Genomic DNA, 19,398 nt, shown 5'->3' with positions numbered 1-19,398 from the left:
CAGCCATGGCGACGACGGCGCTCGGTGAGGTGAGGAGGGGATCTGGAGAGCGAGGGAGAGAGCGGAGAGGGCGAGGGAGTGCAAGGGGGAGTGGGCGACCAAGTGGGGAGGGCAAGTGGGTGAGGGGAGATGAGGGGAGCCTGAGGCGTCGCCCTTATCCTCTCCCGGTGAGGCCGGCGAGGTGGTCGGGGTCGACCTTGCCCCTGTAGCGACACGGAGCAGAGGAACAGGAAGGGGAGGGAGCGACCGGTGAGGGGGGGGGGTCAGTCGGCCTGCTGGGCCAGTTGGCTCGGGTGGGCCGAAGCCCAAGTGGTGCAGGGCTTTCTCTCTCTCCCCTCTACTTCTCCTTTTCTTTTCTTTAATTACCAGAGAAGGAAAAAGATTATCTGGGGACCTTAATGGTTCAGGAAAAATGTGAAACTGGATCATAAAAGTCCAGTGCATTTTAGGCACTGCCACAATTATTTTTGGGAGAGGTTTAGATCCATTTGGAATTTTCATAAATGAATTTGCATTTTAAATTGCTGGAATGGACTGCTATAAATGTTAGTGTCCATTTTAGCATAGGAGTGATGTTGTTTTTAATTACATCAAATTGCATTGGAATATTTGCTAAATGATGAACATTTTTCCAGCAACTTTTGTGCAACTTCAAGTTTCACTTATGATTTGAATTTGAATTCAGATGGGAGTTGAAAAGAGATATTGAACAGATGTGATTAAGCATTCTTTAGCCAAAAGATTAGGCTTAATCACAGAGGGTTACTGTAGCATGACACTAGGGGTGTTACACAGAACCAATAAAATCTGAAGTGCTAAATTACCTAGAGTGATGCATAGGCGTACCTTATATTAGATCGTCGTAGAATATAAACAAATATGCCGCAGGAACAAAAAGGAGAAAGAAAATGGATGTGTTTATTGTACGCGGGAAGAGATGATAGGTAAGAAAAATTGTGCAACGTTTTGAAATTAAGTGGGAAGACTTGGGTAGGAGAAGCACTGACCTGCAGTAAGCGGGTGGCAGACGGCTTCACGGCACCAAAGTCGTTCACCGTGCGTAGCCATGCGTACGTGCACGTCCCTACGGCAGCTCCGGTAGTCCTCGCCAGGCCATGACCTGATCCGTCGAGATGAGGCGGGCCGGCAGCGAGATCAACATCTGGTCGGGCTGGCTGCACGTGCGATCACGATGTGTCGGGCGAGGCGAGGAGCGAGCAGGGCGTAGGGTCGGCGACGGTTGCCATGAGGGCGCAAGAGGAGTCGACGATCCCGTGGTCAGAGCGCGAGCCGAGCCCCTGGAGCATTGAGCAAGGGAGATGCCTGGGGAAGATGATTACTTCCTCCGGCCGTGCAAGTCAATGGCTGTAAAACAGAAATTCGGTGAGGTACGGGCGAGGCGAGGAGCGAGGACGGCGACTGGAGGGCAAGTGCATCGCTAGTTCCCGACCTAGGTGGCCATTAACTGTCCAGCGCTAAAATTACGTTCGTGAAACCAGCCAATCGGCTCCCTCCAGGCCGTAGCGAAAAGATCTCGTTTAATGCCATGTTTAACGCAAAATAGTTAGCCTGCATGCACCGCGCACGTCCCATGGCACCGGATCCTCAGCCCAACAACTATATTATCCAATGAACGGATGACAAGAGCTAGCTGCATGCAGACGCTCCATATTTCATGCAACTAATTAATTGCAAGAGGAGAAGGCTCCGGTTTTCAAGGATTAAATGTCCACGCGACGTACAAATCAGGAATATCCAGTGGAGAGCCGGTGGGCGTCGTGTGCTGAGAAGTCGCGGACGCGTGACGGGGCAGTTTTTCCTCGCGCGGGTCGCGGCAGAGCGTCGTCCGCTCCAGGTAATTGCTATGCTCACATATAACTCGGGATTAGTATAATCTAGACGGTCAGATCTAATCAAGTGGGTTGATCTGATGGTGTTATCTCTGTTGTGTACGTTTTGTGGGGTGTTCCTAAGAAAGAAAATATTTGCTTGTTTAATAGTAGTATAGATATATCCACCGTTCCTGGTTATTTTGAGATCCGTGTTACCATTTTGGTTGTTGCAAAATTTTATCTTGTTTTAAAATGTTTTGCTTTTTTTCTCTTTTTTCAATGTGTATCATCATGTTTCTTTGTGTACCAACAAAAGGTAATACAGTCATTTAAAAAAAAGGTAATACACTTGTTTTGGAACGGGTTTGCTGGTAGACGACGATACATAATGAAACATTTTTTTTAGGGGACATAATGAAACATTAAGATGCACTTTCTAATGAGAGGGAGAACTCAATGGTAAGCTTTGAAACAAGATAAATTCTAGAAAATGTTAAAAGAAGTAGCGCAAATCTTAAAGTAAGCATGGACAGTGGATCCATGTATTGATTTTCTCAAGGTAAGGGTTGCTCCGGAAAATAAAAATGGAACAAATAAACACTAGAATTGGTGCATGATGCCATACTGTTCATCCAAATGCACTTACTTTGATCCATGAGTATAACTTTGCACTCGGCACACACATTATATAATCCCAACTACCAGGCATGCATGTCTTTATACACTGACAAGCGGATCAGACATAATATACATCATACGACTGAATCATCATACGAATTGTCTCAAATCTTCTTGGACCTAGCTAGGTACTAGCTTGAGAAACGTTGTTATATTATGGGATGGAGGGAGTAGTGGATCAGACATAATACACATCATAGATTGAATCATCAGACGAATTGTCTCAAATCTTTTTGGACCTAGCTAGGTACTAGCTTGAGAAACCTTCTTATATTATGGGACGGAGGGAGTAGTAGAAGAGAAAGCTTCTTGGAGTAGTTCGTCGACATGCAGGACGCGGCTAGCTAGGCACTAGTTTCAGGGATTTGCTCCGTCGTCACCGGCTGCAGCTCCACGCTGTTGTCGCCGTCGACGGCGAGCCGCTCATACTCTCCGATATAGTCGAGGTGGACCTTGTCGACCACCTCGTGGTGGTGGTTCTTGCACACCATGTAGATCACCGGTTGCGCCGCCAGCGTCAGCAGCAGCACCACCCACAGAGCCACGAACGTCGCCACTCCCGCGGCTACCTGGATCCCGAGGCCGAGGCCCAGCGCGTCGCCCAGCACCAGCCGCGCGAAGGCCAGCTGCAGGGCGACGAAGCAGCCGTCGAGCGTGAGGAAGACGGCCGCCGCGGGCCAGAACTTGCCGGCGAGGAGCGCGCGGCTCTTGCGCACAGCGGCCAAGAGGACGGCGTCCTCGAGCACCGACGCGACGCAGGCAAGGCGGAAAACCGGGGCGACGTAGGCCGCTCCGGCGAGGCAAGCGGCTGCGCCCATCAGCTGCAGCGGTAGGCCGACCTCGTAATGGAGCAGGAGCAAGGCGACGACGGAGAAGACCAATATGATATAGGCAAGAGCGAGTGCGAATAAGAAGGTAGGGATGAGCCGCGTGAGGGGGACACGGGGGAGGTGCCGCTGGAGTCTCCGAGAAGCGCGGAAGTCGCCCTGGGTACAGTAGAGGGAGGCGATGAGGAAGACGTAGACGGCGGTGCAGACGAGCGAGAAGAAGTCGAGGACGATTATCGAGACGACCTCGAAGAGTAACCCGGCGAGGAAACCGACGAGGTGGAAACCGTCGTCGGCCTCGAGGAGGGAGCTGAGGCCGCGCAAGGCGGCGACGTGCGCGAGCAAAAGCGCAGAGAGAAGCGCGGCTTCCACGCCGGCCGCCGCGTACGGGAGGATGGAGCGGAAGACCGCCCGGTAGATCTCGCGACAGATGCCCGCGAGCCCGAGGCCTCCGAGATCCTGTTGCTCCGGTTCCCACTCCATTGATCTTGCACAGTGGTGGTCGGTGCCTGGTGGTGGTCGTGGAGAAAGAACTCGACTCGTGGAGAGAAGAGACCAGCACAAGCGTAGACTGAGAGACAGAGCAAGCAAGGTGGGAATGGAGTAGGAGTAGTGGTACTCGCAACTCGCTGACCGCTCTCTTTGTTGAGTCTGCGGTCGTGACGGTAGATTTGTACTCTCATTTGATGACAAGTATTTTCGGACGGAAGGAGTATCTCGTTTAGTTTGGTTTCGCAGGCAACCATTAGTACCTAAAGATTGTCTCGGATATCTGCTGCCTAATTCCCCTGCCCATAGTTGCATGCAATTAATTATTTAGAGCAGTTAATTATACTCCATCCATCCCAAAATTCTTGTTTTAGATTTGTCTAAATACGGATGGAGTATTGATTGACATCAATATCTAGACTAATCTAACATAAGAATTTTGATACTGAGGGAGTATGTACTAATTAGCCAGACAGTTAATAGGTCTGTTTCATGGGACAGGAAGATCATAGTAATTATGAAGAGTGTCATTTTTTGGACGGAAGGATCACATTAATTATGAAGAGTATGATTATTTCGACGAAAGGATCATGTTAATTATAAAAAGTATTAAATCGAGCGTTTGACAGTAAGATCACTTTAATTATGGAGAGTATTATTTTTTAAGCAAAATGCTCATGCTAATTATAAAAAGTATAATCGAGTGTTGAATGGAAGGATCACGTTAATTACAAAGAGTATCATTCTTTCGACGTGAGTATCACATTAATTTGGGAAAGTATTATTGAGGCTTGAACGAGATGATCACGTTAATTATAAAAAGTTTCACCCAATCAATAATGTAAAACAATTTGGAAACCAAGCACTGAATCAATTTGGAAATCAAGACATTAATGCAATTAATTAGCCAGACAATAAATTACATGTGTAATTAATTTAGTCTATTTAAGTAGGGATTTTTCGCACCAAGTCAATTATGAAATCCAACATTAATGCAATTAATTAGTAAGACACATAATTAAGGCTACATATAACTAATACTAGAAAGTGTTTCCAACTGTATATTTACTATAAAACCCTTGATCCCCCTTATGAAAAACCATCTGCCGCCACATTCCCATATGCACAAGAAAACCCAGGTCCCTTGCCTCATGCAAACAGAAAAGAGAAAAAAAAGAAAAAAAATATCATCCTCCTCCTGACAACCCCCTCACCCCCGCATAACGATGATTCGCTGCCTGCCACACTACTGAACTGACATCCTCTGAAACAACGATACGCCTCAGGGTTATTCCGGTCACCGTCATGCGTCATCCAAGGAGGTGCCCGCAGATGTACTTCACCACCGACACATGTCTACAACACATGGATGTGCTATTGGCGGTGTGGATGACAATTGGCGCCACTCTCTCCTTGATTATAACATGGTTAGATGCATCTGGGCATTGTCGACAGGCCTGGCCCTGAGGGGGGGCGAACGGGGCGGCCGCACCGGGCCCCCGACGTCAAAGGGCCCCCCTCTTGGGCCCTGATTAGCGCACAACCAGGCATTGATCTAGGGTTCGCTAAAAAAGGTTTACCCAGGCTACGCGTATGTCGTTCGACGGAGTTCTCCATGCGAGATCCCCTCCTGGTCTGACGCTTGAAATTGATCTCGAGGATCTCCTGTGATGTTCGTGGAGCCACCATCTCCGGACGGGGCTTACCTGCGCCCTGGGCGTGCGCCCCTGATACGTGTCGCCCATCCCTGCCTCCCCTCGTGGGGCCGTTTTTAGTCGCAGAAAAAGCAATAAAAATATCCTTCCTAATACACATCGACCCGTAATACTTGCTTTACCAAAAAAAAGACCCGTAATACTTGCTGGTCACCAAAACTGAATAAAACAATGGAGGGAAATAATCCCGCCCAATCAGATCTCTTAATCCCGCCAAAACAACATCCTTATCTCTAAATCGCATTGGAATGGACCAGAAAATATAAAGATTAATACAGCCTGCTGAAACAATCAGGAGACTCTTTTGTTAGGTTGATCTCCTCCCGATCGAGCCCAACGGCTCGAACGGGCCCCTGACTCGCGCCCTGATCGGGGCGCCCAACCAAACCATGGTTGGCGGGCCCCTGTCGCCAGCGCAATATAAAGAGGCGGGGTGCCGGGGCACACATCATGAGGTTGACCGTGCACCACAACACCACCAACACACCAATCCGATCTAGGGTTTTGCGCTAGGCCGGCGGGAAGCTCCGCCGCCACCACCTCGCCCACACTCCGCCATCTCCATGGCCGGTGCTGGATCGAGCTCGTCATCACCTGGAGAAGGTAGGTTCACCGGATGATCTAGCCTACTCCGATCCGAAGGATCTATCAATGGTATCAGCCAGATCAGGCTAGTTGATTTCGGTACAGAGAAACAAAAACAGAAAAGAAAAAGAGATCCCCTCCCCAAGAACCCTAATCAGAGGGTAAAGGAAAGTTCACCGGCAGAGGGCCTTGGGCCTCGCCGGCAAAGTGCGCCGCCACTCCGGCCGCGCCGTTCCTCTCGTCCTGAATCGCATCGGCATGCCGAGGATTCGAGAAGAAGAACCACCCCGAGAGGGGCAAAGAGCACCGGACGGCCACGCGGTCGCCGGAAAAGGGCGCTGCCTCGCCGGAAGAGAAAAAAAGGTGGGGGTAACCACCGCGGCCAAATCCCTCGACGACAGCGCGCTCACCGCAGAGGGAGGACGCGCGACCGGCGAGGAGGATGGCCACGGTGCAGAGTTGCCGCGCTCCTCTTCCTCTTTCTCTCACTGGAGGAAAAATGGGGATCCTCTGTGTCTCTCTTGGAAACGGAGAGGGGAGGGGAAGGGGAAGGGGCTGGCTCGTCGGGGTGCCGCCCGGGCTCGCCGCTCCGCCCTGGCTCGCCGCGCCGGCGTGGCTCGTGGAGCCGTCACCGAGCGAGTGGGCGAGAAAGGAGCGAGCGGCTGAGAGCGAGGCGAGCGGCGCACGGGGGGAGGAAATGACTAGGGTTCCCCTCGCCCCCAACCGCATCGATCGTTTTTTATCAGGCGAAAAGCAAGGGTGGCCGTCGGATTTAGATCGACGATCACGGTGAAACCCTACTCCCCGTCGGGCTTGCTAGGCCAAAAGTAGAGGAGGGAGCAGGCCAGCTGGGCCGCTAGGCCGAAAGCATGGCGAGCCCACAGCAGCGCGCTGGGCGAGGCCGCAGCCACGCGCTCGGCCGAGGCCCTAGCCGCGCGTCGGGCCAGCCGCAGTGGGCGCAACTTCGCGCTGGGCCGACTCCTTCCGTCGCGGGTGCAGCCACGCGCTGGGCCTTAGGCCGTAGCCGCGCACCGTTTTGAATGTTTTCTCTGTTATTCTTTAGAGAGCAGAGTTTGACGAATTTTGTCCAGTTCTTTTGGCAAATTACAGTACGGTTATCTGTTCAAAACACTCCAATGAAAATTTGTTCAGACAATAGAATAGTAAACAGGAAAAGTTTCTGAAAATGAAAATTGAAAATTTTCAGAAACAGAAAAGTTCATGAATTTTATAAAGAAATAATAAAGTTCATGAATTTTTATTTAGTCAAATAAAAGTTTCTGTAAAAAGTAAAAAGTTTGTGAATTTTTTATTCACGTTTTTCCGCTGTGTAAATAATTATTAGTGCTCTTTAAAAGAAAATAAAAGTTTAGATAGAATTATGTTTTTAAGAGCATGTTAAAGTAATTATTGAAATGATATGATTATGTTATTTTTTATGACCAACGTTTTTAATAACATGATCATGTTTCATTATTGAAATTTAAAGGTGCATTTATTTCTAATATTTTGCCCAATGGTAATATAGATTTATTTGCATAGACAATTGTATGTTTAATTTGACCAACGTTAGATTATTGCATATGATTGTTATACTGATGTCACTTAAATTGTGATTTCAGGAGGCTTTCACTTGATGGGTTGCCTAAAAGAAGTCCCGACACTCAGAGGTGACAACCACACTGAGTGGAGGAAGAAAGTTGAACTGGCATTTGTTTGTGCTGATCTTGACTGGGTTGTGGAGAAACCACGGCCGGTCAGACCCACAGAGCCAGTAAGAGAGGCTACTGATGATGATGTTGCATGGGCTAAAAAGAAGGGGGACTATGCTCCTTTGGAGCAGTCCTACCTCATAGATAACCAAAAGTGGGTCAATGCAAACAAAAAGTGCATGGCTTTTATAAAGAATACAATCGAGAGAACCATTGTGGGCTCCGTTGCAGAGTGCACTTCCGCAGGGGAGTTGCTTACAAAGATAAAGAGCCAGTTCACTGGCTCTTCAAAGATATATGCCACCCAAGTGTGGTAGTCATAGAATTAGAGCAACTGGTGACACGGTGCTACACGGGTGGTAGTCATAGAATAAGAGAGCACATCCTAAGGATGAGCAATATGGCAGCAAAGCTAAAGCCCATGGATGAGGATCTAGAGATCAAACCAAAGCTCCTGGTCCACCTGGTCATGGCTTCACTGCCAAAGGAGTTTGAAACTTTTGTTGTAAACTATAATATGACCCCTGGAACATGGGACATTGAAAAGACAATAGCAATGTGTGTCCAAGAAGAGGACAGACTCAAAGCCGCACATGGTGGTTCACTCAACTATGTGAAGGATTACAAGAAAAAGAACTACAGTCAAAACAACAAAAGTTCTCCTTCAAAGCATGTAAAAGCCCCCTATCAGCATCAGCATCAGCAATAGTCTTTCTCAGTGGACAAAGACACTTATCTCCACTGCAAGCAGAAAGGGCATTACAAGAAAGACTATGCTACTTGGCTGAAGTCAGTCATGGCAAAAAGAGGTAACAATATAGTTTCATTTGTAAATGAATCCGTGTATACACTGTTTTCAAAATCCACTTGGTGGATTGATTCAGGAGCAACTGTTCATGTTGCAAATTCTTTATAGGGATTCCATTCGGCGCGAACTACGCTAAGAAGCGAAAGACACATTGAAGTGGCAAACGGAGTTGAAGCAGAAGTTGAAGCTGTCGGTGACATCTCCTTGGAGTTAGCTGACGGATTCAATCTTCTACTTAGAGATGTTTTATTTGTTCCATCATGTCATAGAAACTTAGTTAGTGTTTCTTGTTTGGACAAAGATAATTATGAATGTTATTTTGGACATGGCAAGTGTGACATTTGGTATAATAATGCTTATGTGGGTGATGCTTTACTACATGATGAGCTTTATTTGTTATCACTTCATGAAAAAGTTTATTCCATTTGCAATGTGAAAGAAAATGTTTCCGCGTCGAATAAAGAGCAAAAGAAAAGAAAAAGAACATTCGACTCATTGAAATTATGGCACCGTCGCTTGGGCCATATTTCGAAGGGGAGAATAGAAAGATTAGTGAAAAGTGAAATTCTTCCTCCGTTAGAATTTTCAGACTTAGAACAATGCATAGATTGCGTTAAAGGAAAGTACGTAAAACAAATCAAAAAAGGTGCAATCCATAGCACAGGCACACTAGAAATCATCCACACTGACATTTGTGGACCATTTCCGGTGAAAAGTGTGGATGGATATGACTCGTTCATAACATTCACAGATGATTACTCTCGCTATGGATATATTTATCCAATCAAAGAAAGATCTAAAGCGTTGGATAAATTTAAAATATTCAAAGCTGAAGTTGAAAATCAACATGATAAAAGAATAAAGATAGTCAGATCCGACCGTGGGGGAGAGTACTACGGTTGGCACACTCCATATGGCCAAGTCCCTGAACCTTTTGCAAAGTTCTTGCAGGAAACTGGCATAGTAGCCCAGTATTCAATGCCGGGCGAGCCTCAGCAAAATGGAGTAGCTGAAAGGCGCAACCGTACACTTATGGATATGGTGCGCAATATGATGAGTTATTCCAACTTGGCATTGGGATTATGGATGGAGGCGCTTAAAACCGCCATTCACATTCTCAATAGAGTACCAAGCAAGTCGGTGCCTGATAACCCACAAGTGTAGGGGATCGCAATAGCTTTCGACGGTGAAGTACAACCCAAATTTATTGATTCGACACAAGGGGAGCCAAAGAATATTCTTGAGCATTAGCAGTTGAGTTGTCAATTCAACCACACCTGGATAACTTAGTATCTGTAGCAAAGTATTTAGTAGCAAGAGTGGTATGACAGTAATGGTAACAGTAGCAACAGAAAAGATAAATGTTTTTGAGTTTTTATAGTAGTTGTAACAGTAGAACGGAAAAGTAAATAAGCGAAGAACAATACGTGAAAAGCTCGTAGGTAATGGATCAATGATGGATAATTATGCCGGATGCGATTCTTCATGCAATATTTATAACATAGGGTGATATAGAACTAGCTCCAATTCATCAATGTAATGTAGGCATGTATTCCGTAAATAGTCATACGTGCTTATGGAAAAGAACTTGCATGACATCTTTTCTCCTACCCTCCCGTGGCAGCGGGGTCCTAGTGGAAACTAAGGAATATTAAGGCCTCCTTTTAATAGAGAACCGGACCAAAGCATTAACACATAGTGAATACATGAACTCATCAAACTACGGTCATCACCGAGAAGTATCCCGATTATTGTCACTTCGGGGTTGTCGGATCATAACACATAATAGGTGACTATAGACTTGCAAGATAGGATCAAGAACACACATATATTCATGAAAACATAATAGGTTTAGATTTGAAATCATGGCACTCGGGCCCTAATGACAAGCATTAAGCATAGTAAAGTCATAACAACATCAATCTCAGAACATAGTGGAAACTGAAGGAAATATGCCCTAGAGGCAATAATAAAGTTATTATTTATTTCCTTATTTCATGATAAATGTTTATTATTCATGCTAGAATTGTATTAACCGGAAACATAATACATGTGTGAATACATAGACAAACATAGGGTCACTAGTATGCCTCTACTTGACTAGCTCGTTTATCAAAGATGGTTATGTTTCCTAGCCATGGACAAAAGAGTTGTCATTTGATTAATGGGATCATATCATTAGGAGAATGATGTGATTGACATGACCCATTCCGTTAGCCTAGCACTTGATCATTTAGTATGTTGCTATTGCTTTCTTCATGACTTATACATGTTCCTGTAACTATGAGAATTATGCAACTCCCGTTTACCGGAGGAACACTTTGGGTACTACCAAACGTCACAACATAACTGGGTGATTATAAAGGAGTACTACAGGTGTCTCCGAAGGTACATGTTGAGTTGGCGTATTTCGAGATTAGGTTTTGTCACTCCGATTGTCGGAGAGGTATCTCTGGGCCCTCTCGGTAATGCACATCTTTATAAGCCTTGCAAGCAATGTGACTAAATGAGTTGGTTACGGAATGATGCATTACGGAACGAGTAAAGAGACTTGCCAGTAACGAGATTGAACTAGGTATTGGATACCGACGATCAAATCTCGGGCAAGTAACATACCGATAACAAAGGGAACAACGTATGTTGTTATGCGCTTTGACCGATAAAGATCTTCGTAGAATATGTAGGAACCAATATGGGCATCCAGGTTCCGCTATTGGTTATTGACCGAGAATAGTTCTAGGTCATGTCCACATAGTTCTCGAACCCGTCGGGTCCGCATGCTTAACGTTACGATGACAGTTATATTATGAGTTTATGAGTTTTGATGTACCGAAGGAGTTCGGAGTCCCGGATAAGATCGGGGACATGACGAGGAGTCTCGAAATGGTCGAGACGTAAATATCAATATATTGGACGACTATATTCGGAGTTCGGAAAGGTTCCGAGTGATTCGGGTATTTTTCGGAGTACAGGAGAGTTACGGGAATTCGCCGGGAGAAGTATTGGGCCTTATTGGGCCATACGGGAAAGAGAGAGGGGCTGCCTAGGGCAGGCCGCGCCCCCCCCCAAGGCCTAGTCCGAATTGGACTAGGGGGAGGGGCCGCACCCCCTCCTTCCTTCCCTTCTCTCTTCCCTTTCCTTCTCTCCTACTCCTACTACATGGAAGGTCTCCTAGTTGGACTAGGAAAGGAGGGAGTCCTACTCCCGGTGGGAGTAGGACTCCTCCCTGGCGCGCCCTCCCTTGGCCGGCCGCCCCCTCCCCCTTGCTCCTTTATATACGGGGGCAGGGGGGCACCCCATAACACACAAGTTGATCTACGGATCGTTCCTTAGCCGTGTGCGGTGCCCCTCTCCACCATATTCCACCTCGGTCATATCGTCGCGGAGTTTAGGCGAAGCCCTGCGCCGGTAGAGCATCATCATCGTCACCACGCCGTCGTGCTGACGGAACTCATCCCCGAAGCTTTGCTGGATCGGAGCCCGGGGATCGTCATCGAGCTGAACGTGTGCTGAACTCGGAGGTGCCGTACGTTCGGTACTTGGATCGGTCGGGTCGTAAAGACACACGACTACATCAACCGCGTTGTTATAACGCTTCCGCTTACGGTCTACGAGGTTACATGGACAACACTCTCCCCTCTCGTTGCTATGCCATCATCATGATCTTGCGTGTACGTAGGAATTTTTTTTGAAATTACTAAGTTCCCCAACAGTGGCATCCGAGCCTGGTTTTATGCGTTGATGTTATATGCACGAGTAGAACACAACTGAGTTGTGGGCGATATAAGTCATACTGCTTACCAACATGTCATACTTTGGTTCGGCGGCATTGTGAGATGAAGCGGCCCAGACCGACATTACGCGTACGCTTACGCGAGACTGGTTTCACCGCTACGAGCACTCGTTGCTTAAAGGTGACCGGCGGGTGTCTGTCTCTCTCACTTTAGTTGAACCGAGTGTGGCTACGCCCGGTCCTTGCGAAGGTTAAAATAGCACCAACTTGACAAACTATCGTTGTGGTTTTGATGCGTAGGTAAGAACGGTTCTTGCTAAGCCCGTAGCAGCCACGTAAAATTTGCAACAACAAAGTAGAGGACGTCTAACTTCTTTTTGCAGGGCATGTTGTGATGTGATATGGTCAAGACGTGATGCTATATTTTATTGTATGAGATGATCATGTTTTGTAACCGAAGTTATCGGCAACTGGCAGGAGCCATATGGTTGTCGCTTTATTGTATGAAATGCAAACGCCCTGTAATTGCTTTACTTTATCTCTAAGCAGTAGCGATAGTCGTAGAAGCAATAGATGGCGTAACGACAATGATGCTACGATGAAGATCAAGGTGTCGCACCGGTGACGATGGTGATCACGACGGTGCTTCGAAGATGAAGATCACAAGCACAAGATGATGATGGCCATATCATATCACTTATATTGATTGCATGTGATGTGTATCCTTTATGCATCTTATCTTGCTTTGATTGACGATAGCATTTTAAGATGATCTCTCACTAATAATCAAGAAGTGTTCTCCCTGAGTATGCACCGTTGCGAAAGTTCTTCGTGCTGAGACACCACGTGATGATCGGGTGTGATAGGCTCTACGTTCAAATACAACGGGTGCAAAACAGTTGCACACGCGGAATACTCAAGTTAAACTTGACGAGCCTAGCATATACAGATATGGCCTCGGAACACGGAGACCGAAAGGTCGAGCGTGAATCATATAGTAGATATGATCAACATAGTGATGTTCACCATTGAAACTACTCCATCTCACGTGATGATCAGACATGGTGTAGTTAATATGGATCACGCAATCACTTAGAGGATTAGAGGGATGTCTATCTAAGTGGGAGTTCTTAAGTAATTTGATTAATTGAACTTTAATTTATCATGAACTTAGTCCTGGTAGTATTTTGCAAATTATGTTGTAGATCAATAGCTCACGTTGTTGCTTCCCTATGTCTTTTGCTTCCCTATGTTTTTATATGTGTTTCTAGAGAAAACTAAGTTGAAAAATGTTAGTAGCAATGATACGGACTTGGTCCGTGATCTGAGGTTTATCCTCATTCTGCACAGAAGAATTATGTCCTTGATGCACCGCTAGGTGACAGACCTATTGCAGGAGCAGATGCAGACGTTATGAACGTTTGGCTAGCTCAATATGATGACTACTTGATAGTTTTGTGCACCATGCTTTATGGCTTAGAATCGGGACTTCAAAAACATTTTGAACGTCATGGACCATATGAGATGTTCCAGGAGTTGAAGTTAATATTTCAAGCAAATACCCGAGTTGAGAGATATGAAGTCTCCAACAAGTTCTATAGCTAAAAGATGGAGGAGAATCGCTCAACTAGTGAGCATGTGCTTAGATTGTCTGGGTACTACAATCGCTTGAATCAAGTGGGAGTTAATCTTCCAGATAAGATAGTGATTGACAGAATTCTCTAGTCACCACCACCAAGTTAGTAGAACTTCGTGATGAACTATAATGCAAGGGATGACAAAAAACAAATTCCCAAGCTCTTTGCGATGCAAAAATCGGCGAAGGTAGAAATCAAAGAAAAACATCAAAGTGTTGATGGTGGACAAGATCACTAGTTTCAAGAAAAAGGGCAAAGGGAAGAAGGGGAACTTCAAGAAGAACAGCAAGCAAGTTGCTGCTCAAGTGAAGAAGCCCAAGTCTGGACCTAAGCCTAAGACTAAGTGATTCTACTGCAAAGGGACTGGTCACTGGAAGTGGAACTACCCCAAGTATTTGGCGGATAAGAAGGATGGCAAAGTGAACATAGGTATATTTGATATACATGCTATTGATGTGTACTTTACTAGTGTTTATAGCAACCCCTTGGTATTTGATACTAGTTCAGTTGCTAAGAGTAGTAACTCGAAACGGGAGTTGCAGAATAAACAGAAACTAGTTGAGGGTGAGGTGACGATGAATGTTGGAAGTAGTTCCAAGATTGATATGATCATCATTGCACACTCCCTATACTTTCGGGATTAGTGTTGAACCTAAATAAATGTTATTTGGCGTTTGCGTTGAGCATGAATATGATTTGATCATGTTTATTGCAATACGGTTATTCATGTAAGTTAGAGAATAATTATTGTTCTGTTTACATGAATAAAACCTTCTATGGTCATACACCCAATGAAAATGGTTTGTTGGATCTCAATCGTGTGATACACATATTCATAATATTGAAACCAAAAGATGTAAAGTTAATAATGATAGTGCAACTTATTTGTGGCACTGCCGTTTAGGTCATATTGGTGTAAAGCGCATGAAGAGACTCCATAAAAGATGGATTTTCGGAATCACTTGGTTATGAATCATTTGATGATTGTGAACCGTGCCTTTTGGGCAAGATGACTAAAACTCCGTTCTCCAGAACAATGGAACGAGCTACTGACTTATTGGAAATAATACATACCGATGTATGCGATCCAATGAGTGTTGATGCTCGTGGCAAGTATCGTTATTTTCTGACCTTCACAAGATGATTTGAGCAGATATGGGTATATCTACTTGATGAAAGATAAGTCTGAAATAGTTGAAAGGTTCAAAGAATTTCAGAGTGAAGTGGAAAAATCATTGTAACGAAAAATAAAGTTTCTGCAATTTGATCGCGGAGACAAATATTTGAGTTACGAGTTTGGTCTTCAATTAAAACAGTGTGGAATAGTTTCACAAACTCATGCCACATGGAACACCACAGCTTAATGGTGTGTCCGAACGTCATAACAGTACTTTATTAGATATAGTGCGATCTATGATGTATCTTACCAATTTACCACTATCGTTTTGGGGATATGCATTAGAGACAGTTGCATTCACTTTAAAAAGGGCACCATCAAAATCCGTTGAGATGACGCCTTATGAACTATGGTTTGGCGAGAAACCAAAGTTGTCATTTCTTAAAGTTTGGGGCTGCGATGCTTAGGTGAAAAGGTTTTCACCTGATAAGCTCGAACCCAAATTGGAGAAGTGCGTCTTCATAGAATACCCAAAGGAAACTGTTGGGTACACCTTCTATCACAGATCCGAAGGCAAAAACATTCGTTGCTAAAGAATGGATCCTTTCTAGAGAAGGAGTTTCTTTCGAAAGAAGTGAGTGGGAGGAAAGTAGAACTTGATGAGATAACTGTACCTGCTCCCTTATTGGAAAGTAGTTCATCACAGAAATCTGTTCCTGTGACTACTACACCAATTAGTGAGGAAGTTAATGATGATGATCATGAAACTTCAAATTAAGTTACTACAGAACCTCGTAGGTCTTCCAGAGTAAGATCCGCACCAGAGTGGTACGGTAATCCTGTTCTGGAAGTCATGTTACTAGACCATGATGAACCTACGAACTATGAGGAAGCGATGATGAGCCCAGATTCCGCGAAATGGTTTGAGGCCATGAAATCTGAGATGGGATCCATGTATGAGAACAAAGTATGGACTTTGATTGACTTGCTCGATGATCAGCAAGCCATGTTAAATAAATGGATCTTCAAGAGGAAGACGGACACTGATAGTAGTGTTACTATCTATTAAGCTTGACTTGTTGCGAAAGGTTTTCGACAAGTTCAAGGTGTTGACTACAATGAGATTTTCTCAACTGTAGTGATGCTTAAGTCTGTCCGAATCATGTTAGCAATTGCCACATTTTATTAAATCTGGCAAATGGATATCAAAACCGTGTTCCTGAATGGATTTCTGGAAGAAGAGTTGTATATGATGCAACCAGAAGGTTTTGTTAATCCTAAAGGTGCTAACAAAATGTGCAAGCTCCAGCGATCCATCAATGGACTGGTGCAAGCAACTCGGAGTTGGAATATACGCTTTGATGAGTTGATCAAAGCATATGGTTTTATACAGACTTTTTGAGAAGCCTGTATTTACAAGAAAGTGAGTGGGAGCTCTGTAGCATTTCTAATATTATATGTGGATGACATATTGTTAATTGGAAATGATATGGAAATTCTAGATAGCATGAAAGGATACTTGAATAATAGTTTTTCAAAGCAAGACCTCGGTGAAGCTGCTTACACATTGAGCATCAAGATCTATATAGATAGATCAAGACGCTTGATAAGATTTTTCAATGAGTACATACCTTGATAAATTTTTGAAATAGTTCAAAATGGAACAGTCAAAGAAGGAGTTCTTGCCTGTGTTACAAGGTGTGAAGTTGAGTAAGACTCAAGACCCCACCATTGCAGAAAATAGAAATAGAATGAAAAGTCATTCCCTATGCCTCAGTCATAGGTTCTATAAAGTATGCTATGCTGTGAACTAGACCTATTGTATACCTTGCTCTGTGTTTGGCAAAGGAATACAATTTTGATCTAATAAGTAGATCACTGGACATGGGTCAAGAATATCCTTAGTGAGGACTAAGGAGATGTTTCTCGATTATGGAGGTGATAAAAGAGCCTGTCGTAAAAGTTACAACGATGCAAGCTTTTACACCAATCCAGATGACTCTAAGTCTCAATCTGGATACATATTGAAAGTGGGAGCAATTAAGCTAGAGTAGCTCCGTGCAAAGCATTGTAGACATAGAATATTTGCAAAATACATACGACTCTGTAATATGACAGACCCGTTGACTAAGCTTCTCTCACGAGCAAAACATGATCATACCTTAGTACTCTTTTGGGTGTTAATCACATAGCGATGTGAACTAGATTATTGACTCTAGTAAACCCTTTGGGTGTTGATCACATGATGATGTGAACTATGGGTATTAATCACATGCAGATGTGAATATTGGTGCTAAATCACATAGCGATGTGAACTAGATTATTGACTCTAGTGCAAGTGGGAGACTGAAGGAAATATGCCCTAGAGGCAATAATAAAGTTATTATTTATTTACTTATTTCATGATAAATGTTTATTATTCATGCTAGAATTGTATTAACCGGAAACATAATACATGTGTGAATACATAGACAAACATAGGGTCACTAGTATGCCTCTACTTGACTAGCTCGTTTATCAAAGATGGTTATGTTTCCTAGCCATGGACAAAAGAGTTGTCATTTGATTAACGGGATCACATCATTAGGAGAATGATGTGATTGACATGACCCATTCCGTTAGCCTAGCACTTGATCGTTTAGTATGTTGCTATTGCTTTCTTCATGACTTATACATGTTCCTGTAACTATGAGAATTATGCAACTTCCGTTTACCGGAGGAACACTTTGGGTACTAACAAACGTCACAACGTAACTGGGTGATTATAAAGGAGTACTACAGGTGTCTCCGAAGGTACATGTTGAGTTGGCGTATTTCGAGATTAGGTTTTGTCACTCCGATTGTCGGAGAGGTATCTCTGGGCCCTCTCGGTAATGCACATCTTTATAAGCCTTGCAAGCAATGTGACCAAATGAGTTGGTTACGGAATGATGCATTACGGAACGAGTAAAGAGACTTGCCAGTAACGAGATTGAACTAGGTATTGGATACCGACGATCAAATCTCGGGCAAGTAACATACCGATGACAAAGGGAACAACGTATGTTGTTATGCGGTTTGACCGATAAAGATCTTCGTAGAATATGTAGGAACCAATATGGGCATCCAGGTTCCGCTATTGGTTATTGACCGAGAATAGTTCTAGGTCATGTCTACATAGTTCTCGAACCCGTAGGGTCCGCACGCTTAATGTTACGATGACAGTTATATTATGAGTTTATGAGTTTTGATGTACCGAAGGAGTTCGGAGTCCCGGATAAGATCGGGGACATGACGAGGAGTCTCGAAATGGTCGAGACGTAAAGATCGATATATTGGACGACTATATTCGGAGTTTGGAAAGGTTCCGAGTGATTCGGGTATTTTTCGGAGTACAGGAGAGTTACGGGAATTCGCCGGGAGAAGTATTGGGCCTTATTGGGCCATACGGGAAAGAGAGAGGGGCTGCCTAGGGCAGGCCGTGCGCCCCCCCAAGGCCTAGTCCGAATTGGACTAGGGGGAGGGGCCGCACCCCCTCCTTCCTTCCCTTCTCCCTTCCCTTTCCTTCTCTCCTACTCCTACTACATGGAAGGTCTCCTAGTTGGACTAGGAAAGGAGGGAGTCCTACTCCCGGTGGGAGTAGGACTCCTCCCTGGCGCGCCCTCCCTTGGCCGGCCGCCCCCTCCCCCTTGCTCCTTTATATACGGGGGCAGGGGGCACCCCATAACACACAAGTTGATCTATGGATCGTTCCTTAGCTGTGTGCGGTGCCCCTCTCCACCATATTCCACCTCGGTCATATCGTCGCGGAGTTTAGGCGAAGCCCTGCGCCGGTAGAGCATCATCATCGTCACCACGCCGTCGTGCTGACGGAACTCATCCCCGAAGCTTTGCTGGAACGGAGCCCGGGGATCGTCATCGAGCTGAACGTGTGCTGAACTCGGAGGTGCCGTACGTTCGGTACTTGGATCGGTCGGGTCGTGAAGACATACGACTACATCAACCGCGTTGTCATAACGCTTCCGCTTACGGTCTACGAGGGTACGTGGACAACACTCTCCCCTCTCGTTGCTATGCCATCATCATGATCTTGCGTGTACGTAGGATTTTTTTTAAATTACTACGTTCCCCAACAGATACTAGGGATCAAACCCTAACAAAACTAACTTGATTACATGGTAAATCTCATCCAACCCATCACCGTCCAGCAAGCCTACGATGGAATTACTCACGCGCGGCGGTGGGCATCATGAAATTGGTGATGGAGGATGGTTGATGATGATGAC

General features: G+C 45.1%; 1 protein-coding gene across 1 annotated transcript; it reads right to left on the bottom strand.

Moving 5' to 3' along the window:
- Nucleotides 1-2,531: 2,531 nt before the first annotated feature.
- Nucleotides 2,532-3,820, bottom strand: LOC119350241. The gene has a single exon (XM_037618169.1). It carries the CDS (start codon nucleotides 3,818-3,820, stop codon nucleotides 2,855-2,857), a length of 966 nt encoding a protein of 321 aa, XP_037474066.1. The 3' UTR covers nucleotides 2,532-2,854.
- Nucleotides 3,821-19,398: the final 15,578 nt, after the last annotated feature.

The sequence above is a fragment of the Triticum dicoccoides genome, chromosome 1B (assembly GCF_002162155.2).
Source record: "Triticum dicoccoides isolate Atlit2015 ecotype Zavitan chromosome 1B, WEW_v2.0, whole genome shotgun sequence".
In the NCBI taxonomy this organism is placed as follows: Eukaryota; Viridiplantae; Streptophyta; class Magnoliopsida; order Poales; family Poaceae; genus Triticum; species Triticum dicoccoides.
This window is presented reverse-complemented; position numbering and strand designations above follow the sequence as displayed.

Excerpts from the sequence above, each read along its gene's own strand:
- LOC119350241 (XM_037618169.1), bottom strand. The coding sequence starts at position 3,820 with ATGGAGTGGGAACCGGAGCAACAGGATCTCGGAGGCCTCGGGCTCGCG.